Source organism: Lycium ferocissimum, chromosome 2, assembly GCF_029784015.1.
Source record: "Lycium ferocissimum isolate CSIRO_LF1 chromosome 2, AGI_CSIRO_Lferr_CH_V1, whole genome shotgun sequence".
Taxonomy (NCBI): domain Eukaryota; kingdom Viridiplantae; phylum Streptophyta; class Magnoliopsida; order Solanales; family Solanaceae; genus Lycium; species Lycium ferocissimum.
Window position 1 is genome coordinate 37,397,226 of NC_081343.1, and position 20,995 is coordinate 37,418,220.

The 20,995-nt window shown below is 32.8% G+C and overlaps 1 protein-coding gene across 1 annotated transcript; it reads left to right on the forward strand.

Moving 5' to 3' along the window:
- Positions 1-13,757: 13,757 nt before the first annotated feature.
- On the forward strand, positions 13,758-14,282 carry LOC132047557 (uncharacterized). The gene has a single exon (XM_059438585.1). It carries the CDS (start codon positions 13,758-13,760, stop codon positions 14,280-14,282), a length of 525 nt encoding a protein of 174 aa, XP_059294568.1.
- Positions 14,283-20,995: the final 6,713 nt, after the last annotated feature.

Genomic DNA, 20,995 nt, shown 5'->3' on the forward strand with positions numbered 1-20,995 from the left:
GAACCTTAAAAAAATATCCCAAAATATGTATAATATGTGTATAATTAGTAGGACGTTTATTGAGCTTTCAAAAATATCACAAAACATGTATAATATGTAAATATATGTTTATTATACATTTATTAAACACAAATTACAAAACAATGATACATTTTCTAAACACATATTGTAGGGATACATATTCTATGCAACAATGATACATTTTTATATACATGTGATATATTTTTTATATAACAATGATACAGTTGCTATATACATACGAGCATTTTTCTATACATATGCTGAAATTAATTGAAAAAAGGTTAAAAATGAAATTATTTTAAAAAGGCTAAAAAATGTCTTCTAAGCTTCTTGGGTCATCCGGTTGTCAATAGTTTGAGCCGGATGGCCATTTTGTGTCCGTTTTCCAATAGTTTACAATGAGCATAGCCCCATAAATTTTTACATCTGAAATAGCCAACATATTTTTACATTGACTTTCATGAAGCCAAATTTATTTTATTGTTATTTTTGTACCTTCTTCCTCGAGCTACCATAGAACCCTTTTCATTTTTAAAATATGTATAATATGGTGTATAAAAATGTATATACACTATTATACATTACATATACATCCTTATACACTATATTACATTACATATACATTATATATACATGCAACTTTACCAATTTTAAAAAATACATTATAAATACACACCGTAAATAATGTATATGTTATGTATAACCATGTATAAAAAATGTATCTACGTTGTATAACAATGTATATCATGTAGTTATACACTATTACACTGTGTAAATGAAATTGTTATATAAATTTACATTACAAAACCGTCATCCATCTACCATTTCAACAAAAGAATTCAAATGGATGAATTTGAAACGAGAGAAAAAAAAATGAAATCAAAAACGAAGAGAAAAGGACAACATTCCGAAGGTCTTATTAAATTTTTTTTTTTTTATTAATTTAGATACCCTTTTTCCAGTTCTCTTTAGGATGTAGAATTTACATTATGCATTACCGCATAGAATATGGGTTACTTGGGCCATTACAATAACTCTTGATTTGCTTTCAAGAAAAAAAAATCACATTAAAAAGCGTAGGGTTAGAGGAAAGAAGAAATTAAGTAATGAGAGATGTGCTTCAAAAACAAATACGATATTTTAGTCGAGTTTTATCTTGTTGAATGATGTACAAAACAACATTGGAGACTTTGAAGAAATTCAAATTGGTCTTTTGATCTCGATAACATTAGCACAAAATACATTTGGGATTTGATCCTAATATTATTTGGAGCTTGTGGTTGAAAAATTAACACTTTTGAAGAAGATTTGGTGGAGAAGAAATGAGAGAAAGAAGAAGGAAAGAAGTGAGTGTATGTGAGAGAGAAGAGAGACAGCTGGGTATGAGAAAAGGAGGTTATAACCAGGGCTAAAATATTTTGAGTCAGAATACATACAAATTGGGCTAAACTTGGTAAGAATAGGGCAATTTGCACTATTATCCTTATTTGGGGGTGGTCTTTAATTTTGGCCCTCAAATTGCTGGTCTTTAGTTTTTTCCCTTCATCTAAAATATCTCGAGGTTCTAGGTTCGAACCTAGGCTCATTAAAAAAAAAAAAAAAATCGCAAGGCAGAATTTCGTAGCAAAATTAGGCCAATTCAGACAGAATTCCAATAGAGTAAAAAAATAAAAAAAAAATTCTACCTTGCAAAATTTGCAAGGCAAACCTTTGCCTTAAAATTCTACCTTATAAGGCTGAATTTTTTGTGAAGCCTTGCCTTGCGAAGTGTTGTTTTTTTTTCGACTGAGCGGGGGTTTGAACCCAAAACTTCAGAGTATTTTCGGCCATTTTTTTTAGCGAAGGCCAAAAATTAAAGACCAGAGCCTTTAAAGGGCAATCTGCAAAAAAATGGTAAGAATAAGGGAATTGAGCCAATTTCTACAAACTAGATGCCCGAACGGCCCATTACCATAATTTATCTCCATTTTATCCTATGGTAACCGTAAACTAACTGATAGGTTTGATTTACAATATTGTTTAAAATAATGATTCATTGACGACAGGAAGAACTGTGAACCTTGGATATGAATAGTATAGAAGGACAATATTTTAATAATGGTGAAATACTGAAATCTATCAAACACTTTCAATTCCAAATTTGAAGTACTTAAAGGGATTGACTACTTGCTTTGAAGAAGAAGAAGAAGAAAAGGTTGCGTTTATGATTGGGAAAACTACGTATATATACATGTTAAGGAGAAATATTTACGAAACGTAACGATAGTTTTCCTTATTTACAAAACATAACGATATATTACAAAACATGACGGATTTTCATATATTTTTCGTTTTTTTATTTTTTTTCCAGAAAATATATATATTTTTTATTAAAAAAATATTTTTTTTTAAAAAAATATTTTTATTTTTAAAAAAAATAATTTTTATATATATTTTTTTAAATATTAATTTTTTTTATTTTTTTTTGCTCAATGGCTTAAAAAATTACCTTATATTTCTGTGTATGAAAGTTGTATGAAATGTGTATGTGTGAGCAAAATTTTTAATATAATTTTCATATACAAAATTTTGAGCGAAAACTTTAAGCCTTGAATATTATATGAAAATTGTTACAATGTTGTTGTAGTTGTATTAATTTTCCGTAAACCTAATATGAAATTTATATACAAACAATGTGAATGAAATTCTAAGTCTTGAGGAAGATATACACATTTCATACCATTCTCATGCATAAAATTTTAAGCATAATGTTTAAGCCTTGATCAAGATATACACATTTCATACGTTCTTCATACATAAAATTTGAGCGAACTTTTTAAGCCTTGAGCAAGATATACACATTTCATATACAAAAATTTGAGCGATTATTTTAAGTCTTGAATGTTGTATCAAAGTTATATACAATGTTGTTGTAGTTGTATTAATTTTACGTAAATCTAACATGAACTTTATACATGAAAATGTGAGCGAAATTTTAAGACATGAGCAAGATACAAATTTCATATTGTTTTCATACACACAATTTTGAGCTGATTTTTTAAGCCTTGAGCAACGAGATATACACATTTCATACATTTTTCATACACTAAATTTTGAGCAAACTTTTTAAGTCTTGAGCGAGATATACACATTTCATACAACTTTCATACATAAGTTTTTGAGCAAAAAAAAAAAAATATTAATTTTAAAAAAAAAAAAAAAAAAATTAAAAAAAAATATTTTTTAAAAAAAAATAAAAAAATATTTTTTTAAAAAATGATTTTTAAAAAATAAAAAATAATTTAAAAATATATATATATTTTTTTAAATATAAAGCATGTTTTGTATAGGATTTGTAATGTTATGTTTTGTAAATATAAAACTATCGTCACGTTTCGTAAATATTTCTCCTTAAGATGTATATATATGTCAAAGACCCTTTATGATTTTCAGTGAAAAAAATGGTAGTTTGGATTTTAAAAGAAGTATCAACGTAATAAGTATTAATTATTTATTTAAACCTAATTAACTCTTAAGCTAAAAATCCATAACTTTCGAAAGACATAATAAAATTGTTAGCCAAAGAGCGTCAATAAAAAAGGTATACCCAAGTTGGCCCAAAAAGCGTTAATAAAGGGGGAAAATGACCTAATAATACTACTTAAGACTCTATATTACAAAACATAAGGATATTTTATCTTATTTACAAAATATACCAACTTAATTACAAAACATGACGGATCTGAAAAAAATAAAAGTCCACCGTTCCCTTTCCTTTTTCCCATTCTCTATTTCATCCACAATAGAGAGCCACACCTCACCTTTCCTTTTCCCTTCTCCCCATTCTCCATTTCCTCACCGCCTCACCCTTATCTTCCCCTTCTACCCTTCTCCGACGTTTTCTTTGGCGAGTTCAGGCCACGCTCCGATGGCAGATCTAAACAAACACGATTTGAAAAAAAAAGTATCCGAAAAAAATGCAAATTTAGAAAAAAAGTATTGAGAGAATGAAGCCATCAAATTTCATTCTTCAATACATATGGGTCTTCCATGGAAGCAACTTCAGCATGAAATTTATCCAAACACTTCAAAATCTTCACCGAATATACCATCGGAGGAACCCTCTACTTCTGATTTGAGTTATGACTTGGTGTTAAAAAATTTCAATCTCCTATTGTTTATCGATCTAGAAGGGAAACGGGCAGGTTGGAGTCTGGCAGAGAAAGAAGGAAGATAGGGATAAATTGTTGACCATGGTTAAAATAGTTGATTTAGAAAATAAATTTGTATGAATATCAACTAATAAATTTGAAAATTTGGAATAGAGCTGCATTAACTAAATCCTATTGGGACCTCGCCCACAAGTAGGATAAATTATGGATTAAATGGGTCCATATGTACTATATAAAAGGCTAGCAGATTGACCTATGTCCTATTCCTTCTCAGGCTAGTTGGTTATTGAAAAAGATTTTTGAAGCCAGACAAACTTTAGTGAATATCCAACAGCAGAATGTACAAGGCAAGAGGTTCATCGGACATGTGTATCTACAGCTACTTGAACCCACAATAAGAGTGCCTTGGAAGTGTTTCATGTTCAAGAATGATGCGAGAGCTAATGCAATGTTCGCCATGTGGCTTCACTTACAGGGAAGGTTACTTACTAGTGACAGGTTGCTAGACTGGGGCATTCAAGTTGACGCAGAATGTGTGTTCTGTCATGCACCATTAGAAACCAAAGATCATCTATTTGTGTATTGCGGATTTGCTAGAAGATTATGGGATAGGGTGTTGCTTTGGCTACAAAGGCAACATTATTCAGCTAGTAGTTGGGATCAGCATCTGGCTTGGGCAATATAACAAGCTAAAGGAAGAACTCAAGCTGTGGCTATCTTTAAACTTGCTTATGCTGAAGTGATACATGCTATTTGGATAGAGCGAAATCTGAGAATTTTCGAGCACAAAGAGAGAACAGTGGAGGGGATTGCAAAGGAGGTGGCTTTCATATGTAATGTTAGGGCTTCACCTGGTATTAGATCCTTGATACAGGGATTGACTTTCTAAGTTGTAGGTTGGAGTCTGTATTAGTTTTAATGTTTACTACCTGTGGTGAAGGAGCATGACGCCCTATTTAAGGAGACTAGTTTCCTTTCACCTCTGTCTACAGGTTAGGAGTATTTGGTGTTTCTGTTTTGAGATAGCCGGGTGTGTTTCCTGGGCTGTGGTTATGTAAATGCTTACTTTGGTGATTAATAAAATCATGTTAGTTACCAAAAAAAAAATAGTTGTATACAATGTTGTTGTAGTTGTATTAAATTTTCAAAAACCTACATGAACTTTTTACAAATTTTAAGCAGTTATATACATATTTTATACGGTTTTCGTACACGAAAAATATGAGAATTCTAAACCTTGGGCGAGAGATACATATTTCATACAATTTTCATTGAGTGAAATTTTTAAGCCTTGAACGAGATATACATATTTCATACAATTTTCATACACAAAATTCTGAGAGAAAATTTTACGATTTGAGCGAGATATACACATTTTATACAGTTTTCATATACAAATTTTCGTATATGTTTTGTAAGAAATCTATTGGTTTGTTTTGTAAACCGAAAAGTATCGTCATATTTTGTAAATATACTCTATTCTTATGTATGTATAAGTTATTCTCCCAGACTTAACAATTTTTTGTGCCGAGTGCCCTTCAAATGCACTGGTCTTTAATTTTTGTCCCTCAAATTGGTAGTCTTTAATTTTTGGCCTTTTCGCCTAATATCATGAGTTTTGGGGTTCGAATCCCGACTCAGTAAAAAAAAAAAAAAAAAAAAAAAAAGACAATTTCGCAAGGCAGAGTTTTGTAGCAAAGTTAGGCCTATTCGGGCCAAAGTGAGGCCTTAAGGCATAATTTTGCTTTCAGGTCGTCAAACTCTGCCTGATCAGGTAGAGTTTGACTGCAAACTCTACCTTAAGGTACAGTTTCAAACTCTGCCTGAAGGTAGAGTTTCAATCCAAACTCTCCCTTGCAAATTTTTTTAAAAGTTTGGACTGAGCGGGGTTCGAACTCGAAATCAAGGAGTTCTATCGAAGGACAAAAATTAAAAACTACAAAATAAGGGCATTCCTGCGAACTATCAAGGGAAAATTACGCTTTATGTCTACTGGGAGAAAATATTTACGCTTCGTGTAGCCCATATTTTGAGTTTGTTACCCAGATTAGCCCATGTTTATGCATTTTTTTGTGCGGATTTCCCTTCAAAGGCACTGGTCTTTGATTTATCCCCTCAAATTGTTAGTCTTTAATTTTTGCTCTTCTCGTAAAAACTCATGGGTTCGGGGTTTGAACCCCCGCTCAGTCAAAATTTTTTTTAAAAAAATCGCAAGGCAGAGTTTTGAATTCAGACTCTACCTTAAGATAGAGTTTGCCTTATGCCTAAACGCAAACTCTGCCTTAAGGTAGCAAACTTTGCCTTATAAAGTGCAAATGCTGCCTTAAGGGAGAGTTTGATACCTTAAGGCAAACTCTGCCTTAAGGAAGAGTTTAACAAGTAAATTCTGCCTTGCGAATCCAAATTCTACCTTGCGATTTTTAAAAAAAAAATTTGACTGTGCGGGGGTTCGAACTCGGAACTCATGAGTTTTTAGGCAAAGGGCAAAAATTAAAGACCAGAAATTTGAGGGGCAAAAATTAAAGACCATTCCTGAATAAGGACAATCATGCAAATTGCCCATATTTATGTACAAACACCTTTTATACACTATTATGCACTTTTATACAAGGTTGATACATTATGTATAATGCTTTCCTCCAAATAATATTGTATAAATTGAAAATATGGTTATGTAGCGCTAAATTTTATGTTGGGTTGTATATGTTTGAAAATTTCCCTAATATCAAGGCAGATAGAGTGACACGATAGCTTTTAGTTGAGGGAAAATGACATAGGGTACCTACTTATAATTAAGACTCTTTATTACAAAATATATAGATAGTTTTCCTTATTTATAAAACATAACGGTATTTTACGAAACATGATGGATTTTCATATATTTTTCGTTTTTTATTTTTTTTCAAAAAATATATTTTTAAAAAAAAATATTTTAAACTTTTTTAAAAAATAATTTTTATTTTAAAAAAAAATTATTTTAAAAATTAAAAAAAATTTTGCTCAAAGGTTTAAAAAATTACCTCAACTTTTTGTGTATGAAAGCTGTATGAAATGTGGATGTGTGAGCGAAATTATTAATATCATTTTCATACAAAATTGTGAGTGAAAACTTTATGCCTTGAATATTGTATGAAAGTTGTTACAATGTTGTTGTTGTTGTATTAATTTTCCAGAAACCTAATATGAATTTTATATATGAAAAATGTGAATGAAATTCTAAGTCTTGAGCGAGATATACACATTTCATACCATTCTCACACATAAAATTTGAGCGTAATGTTTAAGCCTAGATCGAGATATACACATTTCACACTTTTTTCATACACGGAATTTGAGCAAACTTTTCAAGCCGCAAGATATATACATTTCATACACAAAAATTTGAGCGATTATTTAAGCCTTGAATGTTGTATCAAAGTTGTATACAATGTTGTTATAGTTGTATTAATTTTACAGAAATCTAACATGAACTTTATACACGAAAATGTGAGAGAAATTTTAAGCCTTGAGCGAGATACAAATTTTATATTGTTTCATACACACAATTTTGAATGGATTTTTTAAGCCTTGAACGAGACCTACACATTTCATACCGTTTTCATACACTAAATTTTGAGCGAACTTTTTAAGCTTTGAGCGAGATATACACATTTCATACAACTTCCATACACAAATTTTTGAGCGAAAAAAAATGTTTTTTATAAAAAATAAAAAAATAATTTTTTTAAAAATAAAAAAATACTTTAAAAAAAAAACATATTTGGTATAGAGTTTGTAATGTTATGTTTTATAAATAGAAAACTATCGTCACATTTCGTAAATATTTCTCGTTAATATATATATATATATATATATACTAGTGATGTTTGGCCCGTGCTAAGCCCGGGCCCAAACTAATATTAAAAATTAAATTTGCAATTGCTTTTAAAAAGTATTCAATACTTGTCTTATTATTTTTGTTGCGTCATGTTATTGAAAAGTACTATAATATTTTCTAAAGACTTCTAACATGCTATATCAATCAAAAGTACTTGAAAGTTAAACAAGAACAATTTTCTTGTTATAGACTTTCTTTTTATTTTTCAAATGTATGTATAGCATAAAAGCTCTTGTTGTTTTCATTTTACAGAAAGTTTTGAGAATATCATGTTCCAATAGCCAAATTTATATGTACACACTTCAGATGAGGCTTATACCTATTAAACGATCTAATATCATTTAATGCGTGTTTATTAAATTTCTTATGAATAACCTATAAGGAAAATATATCATGTGGACTTCACACACCGTGGTATGACTAAACAATGAATGATGAGTTAAAGGTTAATGTTTAATCTAACGGCTTTGTCCTAAACTTCTACTATAAGATGTAGAGTAACCTATTATACGCACAAATACTTCAATATTTGAAAAAAAGAGTTAGAAAGGTTCACTTCCCTTTACAATTTGTTCGGTGTTATTACAATTCACATAGTTAAATTATATTATCTTTTACCACCCAATGTTTTTCAAATAATGTTAAATATAAAAATTGAAGTGTTTTATGGTTCCGTTTTTAATAGGTAAATTTATGTAAGAATATCAAGAAATTCATATTCAAATTCACACCAAAATTATGATATAAAAAGTACATCAACTGAAAATTCAGACTTTATTTAAACTTTTAAGGGTTTTAAAAGGTAGCTTTAGTTCTTCACACCATTAAGAAAAATAGAAAATAGAAAATATAATTTACTAAGTTATCCTTATTTATTAGATTTTTTTTTAGAATTGAGCAATATTAAAAAGAATTACTTTTTAAATTTTAATAACATGATTGACAACAATTATTAACTTTAATCTTGAATTCCTAAATTACAATTATTTTGAGACAATTCGAAGGCAATAATTGATATCACAACTCTTATACCTCTTTGGGTATTTAATAACTAAGAAGTCCTCAAATTGGCAATTATTATCAAAGAAAGGAAAAAAGCTGGAGCAAAGAGCCTGGAAAAAAAATAACCATCAACATCATCCACATACCACAAGGGGACCCACATTTTATTTCTTTGTCAATAATATAACGGCCACAATATAACTCATAAAGTATAACAACAGTGAATTTCCACTTGTGTCCCTTGTCTTTGTATCATACCCTATAGTAGCTCAAGCAATAAAGGATAAATTTAGGGGGCAAATCAATAGGAGGGAGCCTTTTGGTTAAAAAGCCTGGTTGGAATCCAACCAAGGACGACAAAATATTTGGATTGTCTCTTATTACATATAGTAATATATATATATATATATAGACGTACTTTTCCCTTCAGTTAACGTTTCAAAAGTTTACTAAGGTTGACTTTTTCACTAGAATCTCAAGCTAGAGTTGATAGCTTTTAGTATTTATTCATTTTGGAAAATGAATTATGATTATATACGCGTTTTCTCAGAAAGTGACTCTTGGACACTATTTGAAACTGAATTATGATTATATACGCGTTTTCTCACAAAGTGACTCTTGGACACTATTTTGCCGCTTCAGGATTCTAAGTTGAAATAAGAAAGATTACGTGTCTTTAGTGAGATCGTTAAAGATCAGAGGCGGATTTAGGATTTGAACGTGTTGGGTGTCATAATTTTCTTCAATATATATCTTGTTAGGAACGTGTTGAGTCGGGTCCATCTCTTTTTAGTTTATTCGGGTCAACTTAATAAGTCTTTTTTTATTTGCAAATATGAAAATTACATCTCAAAAATCAAGAAACGAACATAATTAACATCTTAAACAAAGAATCACACCCATTAACAACAAGGTAAAATCAACATTTTCACCAAGGGACTTGCATTGTTTATGTCTATTAAAAAATGAACTTGCACAAGTAAAATAGCATCTTCAATAAGAGAATTACATCAATCAAAATAAGAAAAATAATAGAAAAACTCTTCAATAGGTAGTTACACCCCATAAGTAAATGTAGAATTAGATAAACTACAAGTTCTCAAAAAATAAATCATAAATTTCATGTTTTTTCTAAGCAATGCCTACGAAATTTCCATCACAATTTAAGTAGTAAAGTGAATTAAATTGAATTTAACAATTATAGAATATCACAATTTTTTATAATACACTCCCTCCATCCATTTTTATTTGTCCACTATACTAAAAATATATGTCCACTTTTACTCGTAAGTTGTGTAGTTTGAACAACCAAGACATAATTTACCATTTTATACCTATTTTACCCTTATTATTAAGTACTTCTGCTCATTTCTCATTTTATTTATTGCTTATTAAGTGTGTCCCAAGTCAAATATAGACAAGTAAACATGGACGGAGGGAGTAATAAACAAAAGAAATTATAATAAATAAAAATAAATTGAATTTTGATCTCAATCCCCATTGAAACCCAAGTTTTTCGATTTAAATACTCACAGCTTTGAGATTACGAAAAATGCTTAATTTAAGGGATTTTGAAGTTTCTATTTGTGTGTTCTCGCTAGAGATCACAGATAAAATAATACAATAGAGGAAAGACAATATAAATAATAAAAAGATAAATAGAAAATTGGGAAAGCCGAAAAGGGAATTATTGGTACAAAGGAGCTAAAAAGCACAAAGAAAAACGAGAGTCGAAAATGTTCAAATAGATTCAAACTTGTGTCTACCGGTCATGGGATCTTTGTCTAATTTGCGACTGGGGGTGGCAGGATCAAATATTTAACTTAATTTAAGCAAATTATAACATAGGTATATAAAAAAAATTATTAATCTAGAGGGTGCCATGCCACCTCCACCCTAAAGGGTGGATCCGCCCCTGGTTAAGATCCTACAACATCTCTCAGCCTAAAGCCCTAAACCAATATTTCAGCTGTCCTATTTTAACTTTTATTTTAGTTCTTTTCACACGTCTATTAAGAAAAATTATAGATATAAAATATAATTTACTAAGTTATCGCTATTTATTAATAAGAGAAGATGCTTTTTAAAAATTGAGCAATATTAAAATGAATTACTTCTTTAATGTTAAGGGTATAGTTTTCAAGTTGGAAACAATGTTAGTTTAGTCATGAATTTCTAAAGTGATAATTATTTTGAAATAATTCTTAAAATCTAAAGTGATATATAGTTAAAATGGGACGAAAAGAGTATCTGTTACAGTGTTGATCTTCAAACGTTATACTGTCTCTTTTTTCAATAGTCAATTAAGCACAACACTTTACACGAGGCTTAAAATTAAATGCATGAACATGCGACATTTTAGGATTTCAAAGATATGATTCCAACTCGTGCTCTTGAACAGTAGCTATGTTTTGATGGTCAATTTCAATTCACATAAACAGCTAGGATGGTATATGTTCTGAAATAAATATGTGATAGTTTAGTTACTAGAATTGTTGGAACATCATTAATTACAATGTAATATAGACAAGAGCATAATATCCTAATTCCTCCCAAAAAAAATTAACTTCACCTCTTCTATTTTCACCTCCATGTATACATAATCATTGACAATCTACGCATGTCATTGATGAATTTGGAGAAAATAACAAAATGGACCTTATGTTAGGGTAGTTTTAATTTAGTTCCTTAAATATATATTTTTAATAGCTTTGGTTTTTTAAGTTTGTCACCGTCAAATATTTAACAAATTATATATGGCTATTAGATTTAATGGTAAATATTAAAAAAAAAAAAAATGAAAACTCACATTTAGATGTGTAGCCTTTGCAATTTTTTGCTATTTTGATCTATTTCTAGTATCTGGTGCATTTTCTGAGGTGTATTAATCTATGATATATTTGGTTTATTTCTGATTTTTGGTGCTGCAGGTTCTGTAATCTGATAGACCTATCATGTTGTTTCTGGTTAAACTTTTTTCTTACAGTTACCATTTAATCTTACAGACTTTTCATGTCACCAAATCTGATAGACCTTTCATGTTGCTTCTCGTTAAATCTTTCTTCTCATAATTACCATTTAGATGTGCAGCTTTTGCAATCTTATGCTATTTCTAGTATCCGGTGCATTTTCTATGATGTAGTAATTTATGATAAATTTGGTATATTTCTGATTTTTGGTGCTGCTGGGCTCGGAGACTTTCACAGTCCACTTTTATTAATGAAACATTTGACATATATCAAAAGTGCTTGCTTTTTACCAGCTAAAAGGACCAAAACTGCACGTATAAATTATTTTAAATTTACCCTCAAACATAAAGGACTATTTTTGTCATTTTCTAGACGAACTTGCAAGAAGTTTAGCGAGGTGGGGATCAATAGTACTATTGCCAATATTGTCCAATCTACTCTTTTGTTAGTACTTATTAAGTTAATGAGTAAGATTTCAGCTCTTAGAGATGATACGTTACATACCATTATACAAGCTCGAACTCTCAGGTGAAGTAGATAATGGACCGTAAAACTGAGTGAATATGACATATTATTCCATGTCGACTGTCGAGGACAGCATTCAAGTAGGCAAGTCTTGGCGGATTCATAGGTGACTTTAACATTGATATTCATCTTGAGGCTGAAAAAAAACTTCTTTGCATTATGGGAATAGCTCAACAAGGAGTATGGACCCTTCATATAGATAAATTTGCAGCTTCAGAGGATCCGAACTCGGCATAGTCCTGCAATCCCCCGACATAGAAATAATCCATCAATTTATTGTTTACCCTAAAAAGAGAACTGTTGAATTTATTTGTGGTTTAAAGGATTCGTAACTTGTTTTGTTATGAATGAATGAAATAAAATCAATGTTAATCATTATAATCAGTCAGGTAAAAATATATTGAAGGTTAAATAATCTATGATCTATATTTATTTTAAAAGCATGAATATAAATGTTGGTTGATCAAAATATCCTTTAAATATTGAACGACTTTTATACCCTTTTAAGTTGATATTTTCTCTAAATAATAATTTCATATTGGATAAAATTGTAATATTAATTTTCCCCTAATATCTAGGACTTCAAATTCAACTAAAAATTAAAATCCTTCTACAACCCAATGTACTCCCTTACTTTCTTTCTTTTTAAAAAAAAATAAAAATAAAAATTGAGTTATTAGAAGACAAAGACTCCTACTTACTTATTATTAGTTAACTGATTTCAAACAAAATAATTAATTTTTTGAATTTTAAAAAGTTAGCAAACTCAAGAAAAATAAAACTAAGATAATAGTTTTAGTGTATGTAAAATAAAATTAAGGACACGTGTAATCTGTATAGATGAAAACAATCTCATTAGTCCAATTAAAAAAAAAAAATTGAAGATATGTGTCGGGTAACTCAGCCATAAGCGCTATAAATAATTGCAAGTTCAATCACATTTATCATTGTTAAAATATGTAAATATTTAGTTACCATCTTTATTGATGTAAATATATTAGAAGAATATTTAGTTACCATTATGGTTAGGTGTATATTTAGTTACCTTCATTATAGCTTAGGATATTTGTATATATACACAAGTTGACAAAGATTAATGCAAGCAGATTATTACCTTCTTACGTGGTATCAGACTAGGGCACGATTATGCTCCTCTCTCTCTTCCTCCATCTCTGCGTCAACCTCATCATCTTTCTCCTACAATCAGCCACCATGACTGATTCCTCCTCATCTGACTCCACCAAGTCCTTCTTCCACCCAGCTTTGGCTGTCTCCAACATCAAAAATCACATCTCCATTACTCTTGAGATGGAAAACGTCCAATATGGGACATGGGTGGAACTCTTCAAAATCCATGCCAAATCCCACAGAGTCCTCCACCATATCATTCCACCGGAGTCCGGGAAAGAAAAGGTGCCCAAAACCGATGCTGAAAAAGAGTTATGGTCGACTCTTGATGCCACAGTTCTTCAATGGATTTATACTACCATCTCTACTGACCTATTGCATACTATCCTTGAACCCGACTCCACAGCCATGGAAGCTTGGAATAGGCTGCGTGACATATTCCAAGACAACAAAAATTCTCGATCCGTCACTTTTGAGCATGAATTTTCTCACACTAATATGGAGGACTTCCCTAATGCTTCCGCGTATTGTCAACGACTCAAGATTCTTTCCAACTCAAGAACGTCGGTGCTCCAGTCTCCAACAACTGCCTCGTCCTTCAAATGGTAGCCGGACTCACTGATGCCTATAAGGGGGTGGGTACACTCATTCGTCAAAGCAATCCTCTTCCTCTCTTCTATCAAGCCCGTTCCATGCTCATTCTCAAAGAAACAGGCTTTGCCAAACAGCTTGCCACGGGATCCACTAATACCATGATTGCTCGGGATTACGACGATAATCCCTCTTCTGGAAATAACCACCCAAACCGTCAGAATACCAGTGGTAAAAGGCATCAAAACCGTAGCAACAATGGTGGAAAGAACCGTGGCAGAGGCGGTGGCAATAGGGGCAGCAACAACCGAAACAGTGGTGGTTTCGGTGGTGGACGCGGCAGCTGGCAGCAGCACCACGACCAGCAGCAACAGTGGCAGCAGCCTTGGATGGGGAATGCACAGCAATGGCAGTGGCCCTACATGCCGTGGCCTGTGCCTCCTTGTCCGTATCCAACCACTCCATGGACAAGGACCAACACTCAACAGAGGCAGGCTGGCATACTTAGGCCACGTCCACCACAAGCTTACTCTACTGACATTCCACCCACTCTAACCGACATCGAGGCAGCGATGCACACACTTGGGCTCACTCCTCCGGATGCAAACTGGTACATGGATACCGCAACCACTTCTCATATGACATCCGCGCAAGGTAACCTCTCGTCTTATTTTAATTTGAACAATAATCGTGGTATAATTTTCGGAAATGGTCATTCAATTCCAATTCGTGGTTATGGTCATACCAACTTAGCCCCCCCCCCCCCCCACCCCACCCTTAACTTTAAAAAATGTTCTTCATGCTCCTCATCTTATCAAGAACCTAGTCTCAGTCTGAAAATTCACTACAGATAACTCAGTTTCTATTGAATTTGATCCTTTTGGTTGTTCTGTGAAGGATTACAGGACGGGGATGCGTCTAATGAGATGTGATAGTCGAGGCGAGCTTTATCCCATCACCACCACACCACCATCGTCTTTTGCAGCTTTAACTTCATTTATGTGGCATGATCGCTAGGGTCATCCGGGAGCACCTGTTTTCGTCTCCCTTAGGCTAAATAAATTCATTAAATGTAATGGACCGATTAAGTCTCATGTTTGTCATTCCTGCACTCTTGGAAAACAGATTAAATTTCCATTTGTTGCATCTCATTCACAAACATGTATGCCGTTTGATATTATCCATAGTGATCTTTGGACATCTCCCGTTTTGAGCTCTTCGGGCCATAAATATTATGTTTTGTTCTTGGATGATTACTCTAATTTTTTGTGGACATTTCCCTTATCAACTAAGTCTCAAACGTTTCCCACTTTCTTAGTCTTTCGAAATTTCATTCGCACTCAATTTGAACGGGAAATAAAGAACATTCAATGTGGTAATGGTCGGGAATTTGATAACGGTCCATTCTGGGAGTTTTGTAAATCTAATGGCTTGTCTTTTTGCCTATCCTGTCCTCATAAGTCATCACAAAATGGAAAGGCCGAAAGAAAAATTCGGACAATAAACAACATGATTCGTACTTTACTCACTCATGCATTTTTACCTCCTTCGTTTTGGCATCATGCATTACAAATAGCCACCTACGTCCTCAACATTCTTCCTCATAAAGGATTAGCCTATCAATCTCCTCTCAAAGTACTCTATCACAAAGACCCATCCTATTCTCATCTTCGGGTGTTCGATTGCCTATGTTACCCCCATTACCATCTAATACCATTAACAAGCTTCAAACCCGTTCCACCCCATGTGTGTTCTTAGTCTATCCATCCCATCATCGTGGTTACAAATGTTATGATTTATCATCCAAGAAAATCATCATAAGTCATCATGTCGTGTTCGATGAAACCCAATTTCCTTTTCCTAAGCTACATACTCCCTTAGATCGTCACCATTATGACTTTCTGGATAATGGACCCTCTCCTTATGTAATCCACCACTTAGCCTCGCAAACCAGCCCACCTTCCAGTGACCATACTCTGCTGCCCACTGGTCCTAGCAGCCCACCACCTACGGCCACATCTGCCTCACCCTCAGCTGCTACCGCCAGCCCCACTGTCCAGCCCACGTCCGCCACAATCCATTGTCCTCTCCCAGTGCAAAAACCGATCACTAGGAGTCAACATGGTATTGTCAAGCCTAACCCAAAATACAGCTTCATCACTCATGCGTCCAAATCTCCCCTTCCTCGTAACCCCGTGTCTGCCTTACGTGACCCGAATTGGAAAATGGCTATGGAAGATGAATATAAGGCGCTTATTAAAAATAAGACGTGAGAGTTAGTGCCTCGCCCACTTAATGTGCATGTTATTCGGTCTATGTGGATTTTTAGACATAAAAAACACTCTGGCGGTTCCTTTGAGAGGCATAAAGCCCGACTTGTAGGTGATGGCAAAACTCAACAGGTTGGGGTGGATTGTGGTGATACTTTTAGCCCGGTGGTGAAATCGGCTACCATCCGCACTGTTCTCAGTCTAGCTCTCTCTAATGCTTGGCCTATTCACTAACTTGATGTGAAAAATGCTTTCTTACATGGTGAACTCGAGGAAACTGTCTACATGCATCAACCCGTGGGTTTCCGAGACCCCACACATCCTGACTATGTCTGCTTACTAAAGAAATCCTTATATGGCCTCAAGCAAGCTCCTCGGCCCTGGTACAGATGTTTTGCTTACTATGTTTCTAGTATTGGTTTCACCCACAGCAAGTCTGATCATTCTCTGTTCATCTACCGAAAAGGTATTGATATGGCGTATCTTCTTTTGTATATGGATGATATCATCTTAACTACCTTCTCTGATGATCTTCGCAAGTTCATCATGACACTTCTCAACTCTGAATTTGCTATGAAGGATTTGGGACCACTCAGTTATTTCTTGGGAATAGCAGTTACTCGTCATGCAGGTGGTTTATTTTTATCTCAAAAGAAGTACGCCGAATAGATCATAGAACGAGCTAGCATGTCGTCTTGTAGGCCAAGTGCCACTCCAGCTGACACAAAACCGAAGTTAAGTGCCACCTCTACCTCACCGTTTAAGGATCCTTCACTTTATCGCAGCCTGGCAGGTGCACTGCAATATCTCACGTTCACGAGACCAGACATTTCGTATGCTGTGCAACAGATTTGTCTATTCATGCATAACCCGATGGAGGTCCACATGAATGCTCTCAAACGTATTGTGCGCTATATTAAGGGCACCCTTGATCATGGCTTGCATCTTTATCCATCTAAACCCACCACTCTCATTTCGTATACGGATGCAGATTGGGGTGGTTGTCCGGATACCAGGCGTTCGACTGCTGGTTATTGTGTCTTTCTTGGTGATAATCTCATTTCTTGGTCTTCCAAGCGGCAGGCCTCCATGTCTCGATCTAGTGCGGAGGCCGAATATCGAGGGGTAGCCAATGTTGTTGCTGAGTCTTGTTGGCTACGCAATCTGCTTCTAGAACTTCATTGTCCAATACGAAAGGCTACGTTGGTGTACTGTGATAATGTTAGTGCCATATATCTATCTGGCAATCCTGTTCAACATCAACGCACTAAGCATATCGAGATGGATATTCACTTCGTCCGTGAACAAGTTGCTCGTGGCCATGTACGTGTCCTACATGTCCCATCGCGCTATTAGATCGCGGATATATTTACTAAAGGTCTTCCCTTTGTTCTATTTGAAGATTTTCGCGATAGCCTAAGCGTCTGCAAACCTCCCGCTTCGACTGCGGGGGTGTGTTAGAATATGTAAATATTTAGTTACCATCTTTATTGATGTAAATATATTAGAAGACTATTTAGTTACCATTATGATTAGGTGTATATCTAGTTACCTTCATTATAGCCTAAGATCTTTGTATATATACACAAGTTGACAAAGATTAATGCAAGCTGATTATTACCTTCTTACAATCATCACACTACACCTTTGATCAAATAAACACTCAAGTAGAAATATTTATGTCTGACAATTGACTTTTTATTTTATCTTTTTTTAAATTATCAAATATGGGAATTCTAACTTAACAATAGTAAGACTTAGAGTACTACTATAAAAGACAATTTTAAACTAATGTAGCATCGGTCGATCAAACTATCCTCAATAAGCATTTCAATACAAACTCGATGGATAATGAAGCAAGAAAATACTATTCAATTCTTTTAGATTATTACATTTAGGATCCTCAACCTAAAATATGACAAAAAGAAAACTAAGATTTGATATTGATGGAATAGGAAATAGTGTGGCATTCAGTAGTTAGACTCAAAATATTCACAGTATTGAAGCAAGATATATTCGTGCAAAACACGAACATAGAGACTAGTATTATATCAAAAGTATGAAGGGCCTTAGAAATGTTGTTTGAACTTTTTGCACTTCGTTAAAAGACTTTACAATAGACAAAATTGACATTTACTATTTTTCTCAAATTATTATTCATATCATCTTTATAATATTTCACTATTTTTTTTTTTTGGAAAAGTAAAAAAACTCACTTTTATTTTTGGAATCGTTTTTTACTTTGGCATTGGAAAGCAACTTATTTTTTGAGTCGTTTTTCACTTTGACAATTTTTAATTTTGGAAACATAATAATGCCATATAATTTTATTTTAGTGGAGTCCAAATCAAAAACAAACATTAATTATCATCACAATTAATTCCAGTAACAATCTACTTCATCAAAAAACAAAAAGAAATTTGCTTTGCACGTCCAAAGAAATTCATGGATAGACTTGAATGAGTCCCTATATTCCCTAATATTTTGGACTATTAAATCAACTAGAATTTTTGGTCACTGATTTTATTTATTATTAAAAATTATTTAGTACTTTGCGATCCTCTTAGGTTTAGGATTCCTTTTATTTGTCATTAAATTAGTTAGTCATCAATAACCCTAAACGGCCGAACGTTCACAGTATTATTTCTTATTTTGGTTATAAAATTGTTGAAGTCCTAAAGCTATAACAATCTCACATGAATAAGAATTCCTATAACCACCTCTCTGCCTAGCTATTTGCCGTTTTATCTTTGACTTTTATATTTATTTGCAATTCGATTCACAATCTTTTCCTCTTTTTTGGTAGAAAAAAAAATGTTAACAAGGATTTTTCTACGCGATTCTGCAGTGAAAGAAAGCAGCGAATAGGCTCATCGTAGACGGGTGGGTCGATGATGATAACTCCGTTACGTCTTACACCCTGGAATTATGGAGAAATTCGGCTTTTCCATGCATTCAATTCTCATTAAGGTTTTCAATTTAATCTTTTAATTGAAACTCCTATATATTGTACTTATTGCATTTTATTTTATTTTTGCTAAATATTTACAGAATTTATGATCATTATTTAGTAATGTTTTGATTATGACTTTCTAAGCTTTGGGTTTTGAATTATCTACTCGCGAAGCATTTGAATTATTCAATGGTGTAGCATTAGAACTATTTAATGGCTTATTTGTTGTTTGCTTAGGGTCTCGGTAACTGTTTTGTTGTTTTTAGGCACCTCATAAACCTCTTGCCGAGCAAGTTTCAAACTGACAAGTAGTTTACATAATAAACTTCATAATTGATTGTATACTTATCGTATATTTTACAGTTTATTGTAGCTATAAGCATGTTTAAAGCTTTTTTTCTTTGTACCTTATATAAAATCTCCTTATTTGAATTGCACAACTATTTTCCTCAAACCTAATTCTTTCATGTTTTGAAGGTTTTGTTCACGTATCTCTCTTCAGGGTACCTAGTGATAGTTGGACTCAAACGTGAACCTGCAATGTTAGGTTTCTTTTTAGTTCCTTTATAGTTATATAAAACTCACTATCTTTTTATTGATAGGTCTAAAATCTTAGGTTTATATTTTTCTTGTAGGAGTGAGACGGTTTGAGGATATACAATTTTGCTTTGGAACAGCAAGTACATACTGCAAGGCGAGAGCTAAGTCATACTCTATATCAGGTAATATAGAGCACTTTCAAAGCACGGGGACAAGTTTAAGGAATTAAAATAGTGTGCAGTAGAAAAATAAGGTGTGATGCTATTGAAAAAAGGTGACAAATATGGTGCTTTTTTATTTCAATCTTTCCTTATCATCTTTTATGTATGCAACTGACATGATTTCAATTTCACTTTGTTTCAGTGTTCTTCACAAATAAAAGTGTTTGTAGTAGATGACTGATAAGACGTAGTAAAGAACTTAAATTCTATCTTCGCATTTAGTTTTAACTATGGAGATTATTTCATTGAAGTTATTAGATTTTATTTTGTAATCTCGTGTCATAACAATTACGATATTTTGTTATACTGGGTGAAGAGGCACCGGAAATCGACAATTATGAAAAAAGTTCACTATATACATGTAAAAAGAAGTCATGTATTACCAACATTTTCTTTTTTTTCCTTTTTACGCTCATCTTCTTTTTTTGCCTCTTTTAGTTGATAAATTACACAAAATATGGGAGCAAACACGTGCCTTTTGCTTTTTAAATTGAATTAATTTTGCCTTAAATAAAATTGTTAAAAAGCCAACTAAATGTTAGTACAAAATTCGTATACATTCTTTGAAGTAGTATGGCAATTGGCAAGTGACATCCTAATGGTACTCCAATTGTATTCTTGATGAATAACATATATTTTTTTAAATATCTATGAGAAATATTTTTGAAGAACACTTTCATTTATACGTAGTATTTGTACCAAATTACATTAATTTAGTATGAGCGAAATGTCGTTCCTCTTATTGAC

What these genes read in the sequence shown, in the direction of transcription:
- LOC132047557 (XM_059438585.1), top strand. Translation starts at nt 13,758, where the DNA reads ATGACTGATTCCTCCTCATCTGACTCCACCAAGTCCTTCTTCCACCCA.